The sequence below is a fragment of the Idiotropiscis lumnitzeri genome, chromosome 12, assembly GCF_059441095.1.
Source record: "Idiotropiscis lumnitzeri isolate Australia: NSW breed Sydney's pygmy pipehorse chromosome 12, RoL_Ilum_1.0, whole genome shotgun sequence".
Lineage (NCBI taxonomy): Eukaryota > Metazoa > Chordata > Actinopteri > Syngnathiformes > Syngnathidae > Idiotropiscis > Idiotropiscis lumnitzeri.
Window position 1 is genome coordinate 11,912,208 of NC_142402.1, and position 18,928 is coordinate 11,931,135.

An 18,928-nucleotide genomic window follows, 5' to 3' on the forward strand; every position below is an offset into this window, starting at 1 on the left:
CCATCAGTGTGCTGCTGCGCTTGAAGAAAGGGGAAGCCGGTCTGAAGCTTCTCGTCAGGCCGCCACAGGCATCGTCACTCCTCCCCCACATGGAGCTGTAGTAGTGCGAGCACACACACTTTTTTTCAGGGGGATTTATTTTAATTGACCTTTTTCAATTTACCAACAAAAGTTCGTGCACCACCCGCGCGGGCGATCACCATGGAGACGCAGAGGCGGCCCGCCAGGTGGAGGACGAAAAGGTGGCTGCGGTGGTCCACGCTGACCGCCGCCGTCGTCGTTTTTATTCTACAAACGGCCGCTGTCAGAGCAGGTAAGAAACCTTTTCATGCAAAATTTCAAATGTGTTTTGTTTTGGTTTTGACGTGGGATTTGTTCAAATGTCATTCAGGGATGACTTCTCGTGTTAATTGCTGGCTACGCGACTCTTGCACCTTGCGTTGGCAGTTTTTGTTTAGTTGAACTCGTGCGTCTTTACGCACAGTTAAACCTGCCTTAAATGTGTTCGTCTCGAGTCACGTTCGATTTGCAAGTGATTGCAGGTTTGGATCTGGCACACACGCAAACCCACGTTTCTTTAGGCGTGGTCCGTTGAGGTGAGCGATGATATTGGACTCCCTGTGCGTAAAAAAGAAAAACAAAACGGGCAAGGATGTGCTCTCATTCGCCGTGAACGCTGTGCACTTGCTTCATTGTCATTCCTTTTAGTCAGAAAACCGATGGTTGTGTTGTGGGGCTGCGCCATTTCTCCAGTGTTTTTTTTTTACAAACGACCTTTAGGCATAGAATGATGAGAAACGCAGACTTCAAATAATAAAGGAATTGCTTATTTACAGTAGAAAAAACGCATTTCTCATTACCCTGTAAATAAATAATGGAGGGTTTATTGCCATAAAATGTTTGTAATGTTTTACACTGTTGAACTCTGTGCATGGAATTCACATCACGTCCTCTTGAAGAATATCTTTTCCATCTTTCCAATATTATCCAAGCCACCCCACTATCCCACCCTCGAAAGCACCCCCACCCCCTGAAAAAAAAAATGGGGGCGTTGATGGAAAAGGAAGAAGGGGGAGAGAAAAAGTGGACTGTTTTGACTGGTTTAGAAACACATATGTCGGTCACATTAACGTCTTGCTTTGAAGAATAGTGTTGGGGGAGCCAAGAGGCATCCATACTGTGCGGTCTCTTGCCAGAAATATAAAAATGTGTGTCTGCTGGCTTTGAAATATTTGCGTTCTCCAAAATTAGCTTTTTTGGGCTCATTTCAAAGCCAAAAGACATATTTGAGGAGTCTTTGCTTTCCCTTTATTAATCCAGCGATGGGGTAATTCTGATTTAAGTGGACAGTAATAGAAACCCAGAATTAAAAACACCTAAGGATCAAACTTACTAGCAGCCAAAATAGTCAGCAGCAGAGTATTTGAAAAGTATACATTAACATAAAATACTATATATGCTGATGATGGTAGCAAACTGAGCATGACTAGATGCTATTCATTCATGAAAAGTAGCAAGATTAGTCAGGAGCATTATTTGATACAAAATGTAAATCTTCCTCTCTGAATGTATGAGTTGCAAAATGTATATAAATGAATATGTATTTTGTTCCCAGATGTGAATGTGACCAACAGCTTGATTAGTCAGCCAACTGTCTAGCCTGAATAAAGTAGCGCTCAGCAGTAAGAATAATTGGCAGCATCATGTTACAAAAAAATGGACGTATTAAGAAGTACTGTTTTTATGAATGCCAAACTATCCATGGAAAAAAAGGTATCATATGTACAGAAGTGCAGCAAGAAGAGTCTGAAGCATTGTGGCCGCCAAAAATTACTTTCAAATAATTGTGTATTGATGAGTAATTAGTTTAGGCGGCACGGTGGACGACTGGTTAGCACGATGGCCTCACAGTGAGAGACAGCATCGGGCGTGGGTTCGATCCTCCATCCTGTGTGGAGTTTGCATGTTCTCCCCGTGCTTGTGTGGGTTTCCTCCGGGTACTCCGTTTTCCTCCCACATTCCAAAAACATGCATTGTAGGCCGATTGAACACTCTAAATTGCCCCTAGGTATGAGTGTGAGCGCGGATGGTTGTTCGTCTCTGTGTGCCCTGCAATTGGCTGGCAATCAGTTCAGGGTGTCCCCCGCCTACTGCCCGAAGATAGCTGGGATAGGCTCCAGCGACCCTAGAGAGGAGACGCGGTATCGATGATGGATGGATGAGTAATTAGTTTTAGTTTTATTGATGGTACAGTGAATATACAAATGCGAACAGCATTGTATGTAACAAAAAACTACATCGACCGAAAAATAATCTATAATTATGAGTGGCAATGTAAAAAGTACTTATTCAGAAGTGAATGTGAACTGTAGCGGCAATAGTCAGCAGCATTGAATGCTTAAAAAAAAAAAAGAAAATTTCCATGAATATAAGTGGCTAACCTCCCGTACATGAATAGATCCTATTAATCCAGAAGTGGATATAACCAGCAGCACTACTCGCAGCATTTTATTTCGCAAGTCACTTATACTGCATGCATGTATCAATAAATAGTACTTCGTCTACGTATACATTGAGAACTGAACATGAAAAATAGTTGATACTATAAAAAAGTGGATGTGAAGAAGCAGCAACAATAGTCAGCAGCAATATATGTTAAATAAAAACAATATATCTACTATACATATATATAGTATACATCAAACTGAATATGAGTGGATCATACTGCTTCATATATTCAGAAGTGAATGCTAACAGCAGCAAGAATAGTCAGCAGCAATGTATAACTATATACTTTAGTATAATACAGCAGTCAAAAGCAGCCGTATTTTATGAAGTAAAAAATGACATCTATCAATAAAACTGCACATGACGGAATAGATGAACCTATTCAGAAGTTAATGTCAACAGCAGCAAAAATCGTTTGCATCGTTCTATACTGTATATTGTGTAATCATCAAAGTCCCTGCTGTCCCACCATGATTGAGATGGAAGCGCACCATAATTGCATGATGTGCACTCACAAACATTTGCGGGGTCTCTTGGGGGGGCTGGCGAGAGAGGGGTGGGTGGACTTAATTGCCGTCATTGCTGCCAGACCTCGTTAGAACGCCTCTTGTCAAAGGGAGAGGAAAAAAAGTCCCTGGGAGAAGATTCCCGTCTTAATCACAGCTCAATTCCACATCAAACCGAGGAGTAAGGAATGGAATTTTTGCCTCCACGTCTGCTACTTTCCCTTGAGATGATTTTAACGAGTTATTTCTTCTTTTCATTTCGTGTCTCTGCATGCCTCTTCGGCAGGTTATCACACTTTGTTTTATCCTCAATTTTTTTTTCCGGGGGAGCTTGTTAACGCGGCAGACATGCTGCTGCTGACACACGTTGACAAATGAGCTGCCTTAATGGCTCGCAAACACTCCATTAAAGCAGTCGCGGTTATTAGTCGATTATCTGTCGAGTTAGAGCTCGAGTGGCTGGAATGCTGGTTCGGGACAGTGTGCCGTGCGGTGGAAAGAAGAAAAAGCGAAGAAAGGAAAGTGGTGGGGAAAGTGGAGAGTGGGAATGGGGGTGAGTAGATGGGCGGGTGTCCTGAGCAATAGGCCACATCTGGAATATATAAGGCCTTGAGGTATGCAGTAATGCTCAAAGGTATTCCCAAACTCTCGGAGAAGAAGCAGTAGCTTGGCACAGTATTCCAACAGAGTCTCATGCTCATTTTTTTAATATTAATCTGTTCACTTTTTATCACAGTTTTGATGTGACATTTAAAGTTCCACTCTCAAGTGATTGACAGAATAAATTATTCACTAAAATACATGATCCACATGCATGAAGAAAATGGGGGGGGAGAATCTCTGAAGGGTTCATAAATTATTTCATAAATTATAATGTGGTTATTAACTATGTAATGATTCATGAAAACATAATAAAATAAGTGTAGCAGTAGCTTAAACATACCTAATAGCTATTCTTGAAATGACTTAACTGTTTATTGTTTATGACGTCAATATCAATCAATGTATAAACGGAAATCTTATCTTATCTTATGATACAGTATAGTATGTAGTATGTTACGTCTTTATAGAGTATTAACTAGTCTATAACCACTTTATAAAGTGTTTATGAACCCTGCAAGAGGGCTACTAGTGTGCTAATGTCAATAACGATATACATTATCAAGTCTGGCAGCAATTGTAGTGGTAAGTTCTTACTAAGTTGTTATAAATGTCTTATATATCAGTAATAATACTAATAGTAATAATTAACAAATAAATTGCTCCAAATTGTATTTTATTACTATATATATATATATATATATATATATATATATATATATATATATATATATATACATTACCTCTTTAGAAAGCATTAACTAGGTTTTATTGCATTATAACACATTATTAAACTAGTTAATAATGTATTAAAGCATCAATAGTCAAAGCATTAACCTTTTTTTCCAAGCATTAATTTAAAATTCGATTTATAAATTAAACAATTTCATAACAACTTCCATAAACATCAATAAACTATGTAATCACCTCATAAAGCATTAATAAACTAGTTAATAACACATTTTCAAGCTTTAACAAAGGTTATCTCATATTAAGCATTTTTAAATCTAGTTAATAACCACTTTTTAAGCACTGATAAAGTATAAGTATTAGTATTATTCACATGAGAATATCTTTATGAATCACTAAAAAGTAAACAATAACACTTAATTATTGACAATTTAGTAACCACATTATAAAATCTTGATAAATTAGTTAATAACCACTTTGTGAATCATTATTGATGGTGTTAATAAACCATTGTTAAATCATGAAAAGAAATAGTAGTAACCACTTCATAAGCATTAAAAACTCATTAATGATCACTTTGTAAAGCAATAATAAACTAGTTGATAACCACTTCATGAAGACTCACTAAAGCCTTGCAAAGGGTGCGCAAAGAAGGAGAAGTAGCAAAGAAAGTTGGGGCCATCCGAGTTTAGTCTTGTGCATGTTTTACTAAAGGGGGGTGAGTGGTGCGCAGGGAGTGGTGCCAGGCCTATAATGGCTTCAGCATGTGGACTTCAAGCTCCAGCAGAAGCCCCACCACCACTCACCACCTCCCTGCACCCGTCCCAACCAAGCAGCCAGCCACCCATATAGGAACCGCACAATCAGCACTTCCCTTACTTCATGTGCCATCAGAAGAAAATAATATCAAGTGGCGGATGTTTTAATTCTACGTTTTTCGACAGTCAGAATTTACTGGCCGCGCTTGCTTATGGTGTGATCTTGTCCGGCTGAAGGTTTTTCCCATGGAATTTCTTAGATGGGATTTTGACGTGACCCGTTATACGTTGTAGGTCTTTTGATGTAGACACAGCCTGTCATTCCCCGCTTGGTAAAAAGACTTATTGTATGTTGTTTTTTGTCTCATACTGTGTTGGTTGATTTAAATAAGCAGATTAATATGCGATAACGATACAGCGCGGCCATAAAGACGGGATCATCATATTTGTATTTGTTTGGATAGGCGGCAATTTATTGCAATTGGCAGGGGGTGGTCGGAAGAGCAGACGGCAATAAAAAACTGGGAAAGTTTGTAAAAATGTTTTTTTTTTCCTAAATTTGAACTAAAAGTTAAGTCACAATAACAAAGTGAGAAACATTAAGTTGACTGCACCGAATTGAGTTTGATTCTTTGGGAAGGGGACCTGCGAACAGAAACGACAATATGGTGAAAAAAATATGTTCGGTCACAGGCTAATCTCTGGTTCATCGTGAATCAGTGAACAGGACATTACGGTTAGCATTCTGAAGTGGGGATGGTCTCAGGTATTGAGGGTGCATTAACATTGGGAATCAAATGGCGAGAAGAGGAATTGCATAATTTCACAAAAACCTAGACAGGCTACACGGTGTTGATGATGACACACAATAGTTTTTATTTTTTTTTATTGGTATGTTATCAAGCAGACTACTTCTGAGTTCAGTGAGAATACATTACCAGGAATCCAATTTCTATTCTGAAACGGGGGAAACAAACCCACTGTGACTTGAATAGCAAAAATGGAAAAATCACAGATTCTCAATCATTTTTATCTGTATGTTAGCTTGCAGGCTACTTCTTGATTCGGAGACCTTTGACCAACAGGATTCATAACATTAGCAATCTAAAGCAGCAATACCAACATGTGTTGTGTGACAAAAACTGAAAACTAATTGCATGAACAAAAGTATTTTTTCAGGTTGCTAGTGTGCTAGCTTGGCGGCTACTTGCTGATTCGTGAGGACCGCGAACTGGACTTTACTTTTTATTCTGACATTGGCTTTTACAATCCAAAAGGTTTTTGTAGTCTTTGTGAAAATGGACAGAAATCAAAGCATTTAGAGACTCCATTCATTTTTCATTTTTGCTGTTTGAGGCATGACGGTCCTGTGACTGCTCGAATCTTGTTCGTCTAAGGCAAGTAATTCCCAACCACTGTCACGGCATATAGTCTCTTAATTAATAGATCTTCAGGTATATTGTGGGGATTTATTCATTACAATTGACACTTGCAATCTGAGGTACAGTTGAACGTATCATTGTGCAGGATTTGTATTTTAGTGCGTTAGCTTCCATGCTACGACACACAATGACCGAAGAGAAAACAATAAGCTGGACAAACCTCCACCATTAAAGAAAGCAGCCAAACTTTTCACTCATACTAACTTGTTGCAATTTTTTCTACATGTGTAAGACATGATCAAAGCAGTCTCAGTCATTTTGTGTGTGTTTGTTATGCAGTCCAAATGCAAAGTGACCTTAAACAACACTTTCACGGCACAAACGCAATCAGTCGGCCTCATTTCCCCTCTTATCAGCGCTGCAATAAGAAATCACGTGACGGGAAATGAACCCAAAATGGGGATTTGCTTGAGGAATGCAGTGTGTATTATTTAGGGAGGGGGCGAGACACAAGAAAAGAGACGTTTGGTGAGTGTTAAATAGTTTGGATGCTTGCCCAAGCAGCAACAAGGGGAGTCTTTAAAAACTTGCTAAAATTCTAGAAATAATATAAGTCGGTGGAGTATTATTATTACGCGTTTTCACGGGACCTTGCGGCACCTCGGTTTCAGATGGGGGGGTTTAAGGGAATGTGTGTTTAGGCAAAGTTGGCTCAATGAGGGGTGTTTGATAGGACTTTGATGTTAATATTATAACAGGGTTTTTATGTCTTGTAAAAATATAACTTTTTAATCTTAATAATTATAAAAATTATAATTATTTTTTTCTCACAAAAATGACAAATTTTCATGGAGGAAATACGCAACTTGTTTCATGTTATATCATTGTATCTTGGTAAAAATACAACAACATAGTTATTGTAATAAAATACACCTTTATTGTCTTGGAAGTCATAATATGACTGTCAAAGAAAATGCACAACTTTGACTTGAAAAGTTATAGTTGTACTTATTCCTACCTGTTTTTGGTCATTTTGAAAAGGACGAGAATGTGTATCAAGTCCATGGAAATTGTTTAGAATGTTTTTTGTGGTTCTTGACATGTACAATAAATGAAAGAAAAATCTTTTCATTTAGAAAATTAAAACATATCTTTTTAACATGTTTTCTTTAAATATTTTTCCTGAAAAATATGTATATTTTCATGAATGTTTATTTTTTTAATTCATGCAATATTGTGACTTTTTTTTCATTTTAAAAAAATACTTTTTTTGTTGACAAAAAATATTTCTTGGAAAAATATTAGACATATTTTTTTTCACTGGACAGTCCTTTCCATTTCTTTTGTTTACCTACTTTCTTCCTCCTCTTGTGTGCCACAATTGGTTATCTTGTTCACACAATGTTCGGCTGGTGTAACCATTTCAGTCATTGTTGTCATTACCTGATCTGTGTTCTCTCCAGTTCTCCAGAAATTCTACTGACCAGAATATCCATCAATGTTTAAATGTTTATTGAATTTAATTGAACTGCATCTTCTCTCCTCTTCTGCCATCACAGCCGAGCCAGTGGACGTGCTGAAGGCTTTGGACTTTAAGAGCTCACCAGAAGGCGTGAAGAAAACGCCCGGATTCTGCACAATGCGCCGAGGCTCCAAACCTGATATTGCGTACCGAGTGAGCAAGAATGCTCAGATCAGCACCCCGACCAGGCAGCTCTTCCCAGGTAAACGTCCTATTCTTGCAAACCAACACTTGTATTGTCCAAATATTTTCCGAGCGCAGATGCAGAAAAAAAATGAAATCAGTGATGCAGATCACCTTGATTTAGTATGTTGTCTTAAAGAAAAAAAAAGAATTCCAACATACTGTTGGTCAACTCCCCCCCAAACAAATAAAAACTTGACTTTTTCAATCAGGTGTGGGAAGAAGAAATGTATACATAATACGTAAAGTTAATAAATAAATAAATATCCAATGGAGGTCAATATAGGCTTGAACTAAACCACAAGTGTCCATACTTTTTCCGTCAGATGCCCAATGCAGAAAAATGTAAGGATCCCATTGGTCACCTTGATATATGTCCATCTTTTGTTGATTAAATATTGCCAAAAATTGCAATTCCAGACATCAAAGCTATTCCATCAGGTGCCAGAAATTTAAATATTTTTTTATTGAACATAAAAACCCAAAATACCATAATTTTGGGCCTACAAAATACACATGATTAAAAACTGAAGCAGATAGATTGAGACATAAAAACTAATTTGTACTACATTGGCCGCTTAGTAATAATAGCCGTGCGTCTCCATCACATAACATGGGATATTTGAAAAAAAAGAGGTCACGCAGATGGATTTTGAAAAAACTTCTATTTACCTCAGACATGGGTAGATATTCCCCCTCCCAAACAATGTATAACGCTGCTATTTACAGTGTCGTCCCAGTACCTTTCTCAGTCTCTCTTACTATCACTCGAAATTCATGAATAAACCGCGTCACATTAAAAGCCACAGGATTCAAAGAAAACATTAAGGATAAAGCAAGTCAACTAACATGGTTGGAACACGGCGTCAGAATTCAGTGGTCATTCTTAGGATTGGCTATGAAAAACCTGGTACGAGGGCACATATTTCTTCAATTGTATTTCAATGGAGAATACACTGATGGGAAAAATCTTTTCCAGAAGCTCTAAATCAACATCTTGCACTGTTCAATCGTCACATAAACAAAGAGCAACACCAGCTTTGTGTTATCCAATCATGTGTGGATAAGCGGCGACGCACTACTTATAATTAAGTACAGTGTAAACTGCCAGCGTCAATACAGTGTGCCCCCTTCTCAAGTTTAATTGCTGCCAGCCTACACTTAGCTGCAGTTGGCAGACAGTCCTAGACTGTCTGGTTCTTTTTTTTCATTTTATTTTTTTATGAGACACAGACATGACGCTTTTGTGGATCACGGGTGGGCAACCTGTAGAGCGCGGACCATGTGAGTAGTGGTATGCGTTATGTGAAGGCACCTCACTAAATCCAAAATGAACAATCCCTCGAAAGCCGTTGCGGTGGACGTAATGAACACTTTGTCTGGCTGCAGCCGTCTGGTTGCTTTGGTTTTACGTGGCAAGAGAAAGACGTTTGGCCGAAGTAAGGGGTGTGGTTCTAGTCCTTCACTCTGAGATGACATGACACAAGCTCATCTGCTTGATTTTAGCCATCATGCGCAAGATGAACTCAGAAATTTCTATATTTCTAGTGACGTGACTAAATCGCAGCTCTTAAAACTACACTACAAGCCTTCACATTCAGCTTAACTCAACTTGTTTAATTTTGGATATTTTATTTTGAGATAATGTTAAAATTATATTGAAATATATTGAGCTAGCCAAGTTAGCTAGCTAGCTATTTCTTCCATGTTGTCGACTTTAATGAAGCATCCTTGGATGACCTTTTCCAGGCGGAGTTTTCCCAGAAGACTTCTCCATCATGTTCACTGTCAAGCCCAAATCCGGCCTGCAGTCCTTCCTCCTGTCTGTGTACAACCAGCAGGGTATCCAGCAGCTGGGCGTGGAGGTGGGCCGCTCGCCCATCTTCCTGTACGAAGACCAGCATGGGAAGCCAGCCCCTGAGGAGTACCCCCTTTTCCGCTCCATCAACCTGGCTGACGGCAAGTGAGTGACTCAGTGAGCGCTTCCTCCACAGGGTCTTCTCCACCGGAGATGTGGGTGCTAAGATAAACTGTCTTAACGTTATGCTAAGTTAAACTGAGCACTTCTTGTCTTCGATTCAAGCTACCTTTAGTACCATCTGCATGAATGACATAAGAACACGGTTAATTTAATGTGAAGACAGTGAGCTAGCGCTCGGTTTATCTTAGCATGAAGACAGGAAGTGTCAAGTTTACTTTGGCATGAATGACATTAAGAGTAGGGTTTAGCTTCGCATGAGTGCAGGAAGTGCAGCTTAACATGAACAAATTCGGAGGCTGGTTCCTCCAAAGGCTCCTCCTCCATCATGCTTCCTTCATGGAATACATAAACCAAGATCCCTGAAAAACAAAAAACAAAAACATTGATCAGCATGGTTTTGTTGTTGCTGTTTGTTGTTGTTTAAGTGTGGAAAAAGGGCGCAATGTAGGCTACGAAAGTGTGGTCCGAAGCATCCTTAGATTACCATGCAAACGAAAGCCCGGTTTGAAGGCCGGCGTGCTAACAGCTGGCAAACAAATTTTCAAAGGCAGTTTAATGGACTAAAATGAATCTGGACACTTCACCTTTAATGCTTACAGCCTGTTGCAGTTCCTACTAATTCATTTTTAACAAATCAGGTTTACTCCTATGTGCTTTTAGAAGGGGAAAGTGCTATTGGAGTTCCGACGTCTGACGCCACTTCTTTGCGGAAGAAACAAATGCAAAAAGCAATAAATGGAATGTTTCGATTTAGTGATGGCTCCGACAACTTATTCTCGTAAAAAAGATGCTTTGTCTTTTGTCCCATGTATTATTTGTTAAGCTTTTGGACCAATATCTGTAGTACTGTTGATACATATACAATTTTATTTAATACAATGACAAAACATTGTCTTTCTGACGCAGATGATGATTTGCCAATGTGTCAGACTGCCGCAGTAAGATAACAACTAGTGCCAATGAGTTCTTACTTGGTCAGAATTTCTTTACTTTAAATATCAGTGGCTGCTATCGGCAGCCTCCACGAGTACCCGATACCTGGTATTGGTACTTGCTCATCCTTAAAGGATATCAACTTGAACAGTTGTTACGAGTCCGTCATGTCACCCGTCCGCTATTAACATGCTAGGGAAATGGATCTGACCAATATGCAGCTTCTCATTGCTGAATATGTAGTGACTCTGTCTGGACTTGGATTACATCAATTCACACTTTGGCAAGACAGAAAAGACCAACAAATGTCTGCTGGCATGAGCAAGTAGCTGCAATATTGTAAACATATTTTTAAATTTGACATTTATATTTTTTTTCATATTGGAAGTTTTGGATTGAAGCTCTTGTTTCAGGTGTTTTCAGCCATTTCCAGTAATTGCTTGTGTTTTGGTCATTAGGTGGCATCGTGTGGCCATCAGCGTGGAGAAGAAGAGCGTCACCATGATTGTGGACTGTAAGCGAAAGGTGACCAAGAATCTGGCTAGGGGCGAGGAGGCAGCCATTAACACGCAAGGCATCACCGTCTTTGGCACCAGGATCCTGGACGACCAAGTCTTCGAGGTGAGCCACTCGCCATATTGGAATCCCTGTTTGAACCCCTTTTTTCCTGCGTTCCTGCGGTGGAACATTTCAGAGACGCTTAACGTGTCAAGGCAACAAGATTGATTTGATTGTAAAATTGGTCGGGGGAAGATGTTTTTGGCCAGGCTACTGTTTTTTTCCATTTATACTTTTGTGCTAAGCTAAACTCAACGCTAGCAGCCTCCATGCTACTCATGCCAAGCTAAACCCAACACTCCATCCATAACTAAACATGTCATGCTAATTTAAAGTCAACACATCTCACTTTTTTATTCTAAACTAACACAAGACTTGATGGTCTGTTGCCAGACTTGTGCTAATGGTTCTTCATTACCTACCTGCATAGAAGAGTCAACTCATGAGTTACGCTCAACATGTTTTTAGCCATGATGCTAACCTGTACTCCGCTCCCTTAGCCTTTATGCCACGATAGAGCCTATACTTCCTACCTCCACACTCTTTCAGCCTTCACGCTTTGCTAAACCCAACTCTTTTAGCTACCGTGGTAAACTACAGTAGGCAGGTTTAGCCTCCATGCTAAGATAAGGTTTTTATTATTAGCTTGCACACTAATTTAAACAGGATTTTTTTTTAGCCTTCATACAAAGATACATGCAGATCTTGTAGAATTCACGCTAAGCTAAATGCAACTCTTTTACCTATAAGCCAAGTCTTTGATCCTTAATGCGAAGATAAAAACACATTTAGCCCAAGCTATTGTCAACCTTCATGCTAAGCTTATCGCAGATCTTTTAGCATTCATGTTAAGCTAAATTCATCTCTTTTAACATTCATGCAATGATCAACTCAAACTCAACTCTTCTTGCTTTCTTACTAAATTCATCTCAACATTTTCAAACTTCAAGCTTATTCCATCTGTTTTAGCCTTCATGGTAAATTTGGACTTTGAGCCGTAACCCTAGGTGAAACTCCACTTCTTGAGCAGTTACACCAAGCTCAACTCTTTTACATTTCATACAAAGTTAAAGTCATGCTAAACTATATTTAACTCTTTTAGCCTACTTTGTGCTGAGCTATAATAAGCAAAACCAAACAGGTTTTGAGTGGAACCTGAGTGGAAAATGTGACTTTCACACTGAATGCTTTGATGTGTGATCTCAGAATGCTGGCTAAAGTGAAGCAGCCGTGGTTAGATGTCTTGACAGCGTTGATAAGGAAATATAGCATGGTTACGTCGGGCTATAAAAGCCGCGGTTGTGAATTAGTTTTATGAGGGAAAGAATGCCAGACTGGAAGCCACAATGAAGATTGTAATTAAGGTTATGAGTTGAGGGGAGACGAGGGAACAAAAACACTTTCTCCAAGTCTTAACTATTTTTAACATGGTGGCGATGACTTTTTATTTTTTCTTAAATCACTTCATGCAAAGTTAACTCAAAAACTCTTAGCCGTGAATTGTAGCCAAATCTTTTATTCTTGTTCTAAGCCTTATAAGTTTGGTAAATTCAATAATACACACTACATGCTAACGTAAACATAACTTTCTTTAGAAATTAGAATTAGAAATTAGAAATCCCTTTATTGTCATTGTACTCAAGAGTGCAACGAGATTAGAGAGCTCCCCTCTCCAGTGCAATACACAATAATACAGACAAATATATAAATTAGATATTAGCTTTCTTACATTAAATTCAAATCTCTTTATATCTAGCTAAGATGAATTTAACAAGTCTTGCTCCCACGATATCCTACATGCAATTTCTCTGTGAGCCTTTATTCTAAAAAAAAAAAAAAAGAAATTACATCCTGTGGTCATATTCTAATACCTGAATATATTAATTGTTTTAAACTAAATTTAAACTTCACGCTAACCTATATTACTCCTTTAGCATTAATTCTTAGCTAATTAGCAACATTTCTTTTCTTGATGCTAAACTCAACATTTTTGTTAACTTTGATACAAAATTCAACTTTTGTCCATCTCAAGCCAACCAAACAAACATATTTTATCCTTTCGGCTTTCCAACTCAGTTAAGCAGACGTCGAGGTGTTTTTCATCAGACGCTATTAAGACATTGAAACATATGTTGTCCCGGGTTATAATCGCTTCCTGCTTAATGGCTGATTACTAATGTCCTGTGTTGTTGTATTGTCATTTTTGTGACATATGTTCACATAATATAAGGCATGTGTTTTTTGACTTAAAGTTTTGTTGTGATTATATTCCAGTCAGCGCCCCTTGACACTTTTGGAACATAACCAGCTGTACTGAAAAGTTGCATATGTTGCTCAGAAAATACAATCCCGGCCATAGAAAATTATGAAACGTGAATTCATCCATTCCAGCCTTAAATCGTTGGGCATTGTAAATCTAGTACAGGCCTGGATGGTTTAAAAAAAAAAAATACATGCTGACATTTCCAACTGTAGTGTGAGTGTAAAGAGAAGTCAGCCAGTGTACACTACAACTCAGTACAACGAATATAAAGCTATTCATGCTTTTATAAGCACATAACTACTGTACATTCATGCTGTCATCTTCAGATTCTGATAGGTTGTATTTGTTATTCTTTTGTCCTTCATCCCAAGTGAAACTCAACGTGACTAAATGAACACATCCAGCTTCCATTCTAAGCCAAACGCAACCCTTTTTTATGCTACACCCTACTGTTTAAGTCTGCATGCTAACCTATAAACTCAGATCTTTAACTTTTTTTTCCAACTTTATTAGTAATTGTACAATACACAGCATTCCAGCCTTCGTACTAACCTCAATTCAGCCCTTCATTTCTTCATATGAAACTAAACTCTTTTGGCTTTCATGCTAAACTCATCTAAAATATTTGACCTGTGCCCTAATCTAAATTCATTGCTGTAGCTAATACACTTATCCGTCACGCTAACTTGAACTGAAGTGGTTTAAGCCTTCTTCCTCAGCTAAACACAATTTTTTTTCATCATTCTTATGAAACGGATCCCAACTATAATACATCCGCAGCACTCTAAGATTTACTAGATTTTTAGTTAAACACGGCGCTTTTATCCATCATGCTAAGCTAAACTCAGTATTACTTGTCTGCAAACTAAAACTCCACTTAACCGTCCGTGATGCTAACCTAAACTCCAACTTTTATTTTCCTACTAAACTAAACTTTTGTTGCCTTAATTTTGAAATAACATCAAATAAAATAAAAACCTCATATAGTTATTTTTTTTATCCTTCACACTAACCTAGACTGATGTCCTTTAGCTTTCACTTTACCCTAAAATCTGCTCTTTTGCCTTAATGTGAAGCTAAGTTGAAGTTTTCTTTCTTCATGTCTTAAGTCAGCATACCTTCACGCTGAACTAAACTCTTTCAGCTTTCGTGCTAAGCTCAACTCAGCACTTTATTCTATTACGCCAAGCTAACCTCAACTATTTTAGCCTAGTGCTGGGTGGCAAAAGCACAAATCTTGTGAGTGCAAGGAGAAGCTGGAGTAATGTTCAGCATGTGCTCACATTCCACAGCTGGTAGACACATATCCTCACCCAGCAGGTCTATCAATTATAAAACCTCTGTGCTTCCACTTATTTATATTTAATACAGATACTGCTGAGTTGCGTGTTAGCTATGCAAATTGCACCACTTTTAAGCTTAAATTCGCGCAAAGGCTTTAACAAGTTGAGTTCAGGATGAAAGAATGAAAGTCTTCATTTAGCCAAGGACTAAATAAAAGCTGTATAATTTAATTTTGTGAATTGTACAGGCCAGAAGCGCTTAGGTTAGCATGCAAGCAAAAAGAGTTGAGTTTAATATGAAGACACGAAGCCTGAGGTGCTGCGTTTACTTTAGCATAAACGCAGAAATGCTGATTTTGACTTATCTTGAATGTCAAGAAGGATTAGTAGCTTAGCATTACGGCTTCACATCGGGCGGTTCCATTGTACCAAATGTGATACTATCCCACTCGTCCTGTTCACATAAAAGGAACGTTGCTCTCATCTTCGTAGACTTCTGCAGCCTTCGCCCGCTGCGACTAAAAGCCGCGGTTGGGCTGGGAATCTGGAGAGAGTTAGGCACACTTCCCTCGGCTAATTGTTGTCCTTGCGTGCTTTTTCTTTTTTTTTTTTTTTTTAAATTCCATCTGCGTGTGTTGTTCCACTCCCCCAACTCTGCTTGGGTAAGTGCAATAAGACAATAAGAAATAAAGCAAGCGAGTTGGTCATACAGATAAGAGGAGTAAGCAGCTGGATTGTGTGTCACATCCTGAGCTGGACCCATGTGGCCCATGATTGGTGTCATGGACAGTCCAGAGTGATGTCATCAGAGTGAGAGCGAGAGGAACAAAAAAGAGAGTCTGCCAGTATATTAAAAAAAAAAAAGTTAAGCGCACTTGGTATTTCAATGCTTTTTCTTTATTTTGTGCCAGAGTCAAGCTGTCACCATCTTATTTTTTAAAACGCTACAGGCAATGTTCAAGGTAACATTTTACCATTCATGCAAATCTTGAATTAGAACTTTTCGCATCAGTTTGTAGTAAGATAATATGAAGGCTGAATGTGTTGAGTTTTTGTCAGCGTGTAGGCCAGGGGGTACCAATGTGGGTGCCCACAGGCTCCAGGTAACCCCCAAGGGCCTCATATTTAGCCCTTAAATCTGATCTAATAATGATGGGCATTGTGATTTCCTAGGTGTTGAAGTGAATTTGAAAAGACTGGCACAGATTTGAAGAAAAAGTGTTGCATTTTAATATTTGTACGTTTGCCAATTGTGAGAAAGTCAAAATGTTATCATTTGTGTAGCTGACCTATCAAACAATCTAAAAATGGCACAATCGCTTTTCCTTTTCACATCATTTATTTTTGGCTTTGCATGCATAAAAAAACTTTTGTCTGTATCAGAAATGCAACTATTTTGATACTAGTAAAGGATAACGCATTCCGCAAAACAGAGAATTAGAAATTGCTTCTAACCACACATATAAGACATTTGAAGAGTACCAATTTAAAGACAACAAACATCAATAGCGTAAAAACATCTAGTAAACAGGCACAAACACGTCAGGCCTATACAGGCTGCTCTGGCTTAAATTTCAAGTAGGCCTAACATTAAACGGGCAAATTAAGCTCAATGCACATTGGAAAAAAAAAAAAAAAAAAGTGATTTTATTCACCTTTGAATACAATTGCAGCAGTCGTACTGATGCATCCCTTTGCGATCAAAACATTTCTAAATGCTTGTTTACATTTCCCCAAATCCACTTTATCCGTAGCAAACATTCATTGGGGTGGCATGGCTCCGTGGTAAAGTGGTCGTCTGTTAACTCAGAGCTCGTGGGTTGGATGTCCAGCCCTCATGACCGTTTTCTCTTTGTTTGATTATCATTCATATAATGAGACTGAAGTTTTGAGCCGGCTTCCGGAACAGTCCATATAACGCATTTTGTCATCAATTGCACGTCGCTAAAATGAATGTGTCATGTTTAGCTTACTATAAATGTATGAAGTTAATTTCGGCTAAAACGGTTGATTGTAACTTAGTTTGAATGGGAAATGTGTCAAGTCTAGCTTAACAGGAAGTGCATGTTATGACGTGCCCATCGTCGTTGAATCTCGTGAGCGTCCGTCCACGTAGCGCCGACATTTCAATGTAAACATCCCACCACGCAGAATTAATAAACAGAGAATGGAGGATGTGGAGCGGATATCAACCAGTTCATGCGCACTAATCATAATAAAGACAAGACAAACAGACAAATAATCACCATGGTGCTCGGCTTGTTGTTGCATCTTAGCGCAGACTGCATCCTTCGTGACAACACGGTCTCCAAGTATGAAAGAACTTGACTGTCGCACAAGTGTAAAAATAAGTAAACCAATGTTAATAGAACACGATTGGGGCAATATATTGTAAACTTACCCTTCACTTTGTTGACAAAATTGTACAAAGCAGAAGAAGACGTTTGTGTACATTTAATATTAAATAAAATTGAACAAAAGCATTACAACAAAATATCTGTGTTTGACACACCCGAATATTTAGAAAATAAAACATCAACAAGGTTTATTCATTTAATTTTTTTCAAATTTGGCGGGCCGGATTAAAACGTTTAACGGGCCGCATGTGGCCCCCGGGCTGTAGTTTGGCCACGCCTGACTTGGACGGTATCTTCAATGGTTGTCATGACACCACTTAGCCCATCAAAGCTAAAGAAAAAAAATATATAAAAATATATATTTCGAATTTCTTTGAAGACATTTGTGACTTTATAAATCTTTGTAGTTGTTATTTTTCTTTTATTTGCTGATTGGCTCGGAGAGAGTCACAGTGTTCCACCACATTTATCGTGAGGCATGTTGGCTCAGATTTTAGTAACCCAATATGGTTCCTTGTCAGTCAAAATCGTCCAAAACTATTTAAAAAATTTAAATAAAAAAAATAACATAGAAATTTGATATTTTTAAGCAATATTTTATGACAACTATAGATTCCAACTATTTGTATTTGTTGATTGGCTGGAAGTGGTCACATTCCTCAACTCGCCTAAGAGTGAAGCGTGTTGGCTGACGGCAGGGTTAGCGGCGCAGATGTAATTTCCTCTTCCAAAATCTCATGAAAACCAGACGTCCTACGATAACTACAGACCTTGGTTATTTATCTGCTGTGCACGGGGACTGGCAGCCTCTCTCGTGGCAGATGCTACAATAGGTTGCAGATTCGCCTGCGGCCTTGATTAACGACCTTTTACATCAGGAGGATTACGGTCTATCATGCTCTACCACATCCTGCTTGTTGTCTTTTTACTGTCACCTTTTATGATCGCCATGCTGTGTTAATCAAGAAGGAGACGTAAACTGCTTGGATGGGAATGCTTGATTTTTGTGTCAAAAAATGACTTTTTTTTTGTTGTTGTTTGTCTCTGTCATGGTGTAGGGTGACATCCAGCAGCTGCTGATCGTGGCAGACCCCCGGGCCGCCTATGACTACTGTGAACACTACAGCCCCGACTGTGAAACCCCCAACCACCAGGACACCCCCCAAGCCCAGGAACCTGAGGAAGAGGTCAGTAGAAAAGAGATGGAGTACATGGAAAGTTGACTTTAATTCAAGTAGTTAATCATGCAAATATTCTCGTATATCGTTACACCAAAAAAAAAAAAAAGAAAAAAAATCACAACATTCATAAAACAGTGCGATAAAAATGTCTTCCGTTGTACGTAATGGTAACTTTTTTTATTATTGCGTATATCTTTTGGCTCCAGTATATATTCCCAAATAC

The 18,928-nt window shown here is 38.6% G+C and overlaps 1 protein-coding gene across 2 annotated transcripts in view; it reads left to right on the forward strand.

Annotated features, from left to right (window-relative positions):
• LOC148325927 (collagen alpha-1(XI) chain-like) overlaps positions 1-18,928 on the forward strand; it is a 62,653-nt gene continuing 43,725 nt past the window's right edge. For both annotated transcript variants that reach the window (XM_088310908.1, XM_088310910.1), the window contains exons 1-5: positions 1-313; positions 8,004-8,168; positions 9,899-10,112; positions 11,522-11,684; positions 18,583-18,711. In XM_088310908.1, the coding sequence (XP_088167034.1) occupies positions 202-313; positions 8,004-8,168; positions 9,899-10,112; positions 11,522-11,684; positions 18,583-18,711 (783 nt within the window). In that variant the 5' untranslated portion in view covers positions 1-201. The remainder of the gene's footprint in view (positions 314-8,003; positions 8,169-9,898; positions 10,113-11,521; positions 11,685-18,582; positions 18,712-18,928) is intronic.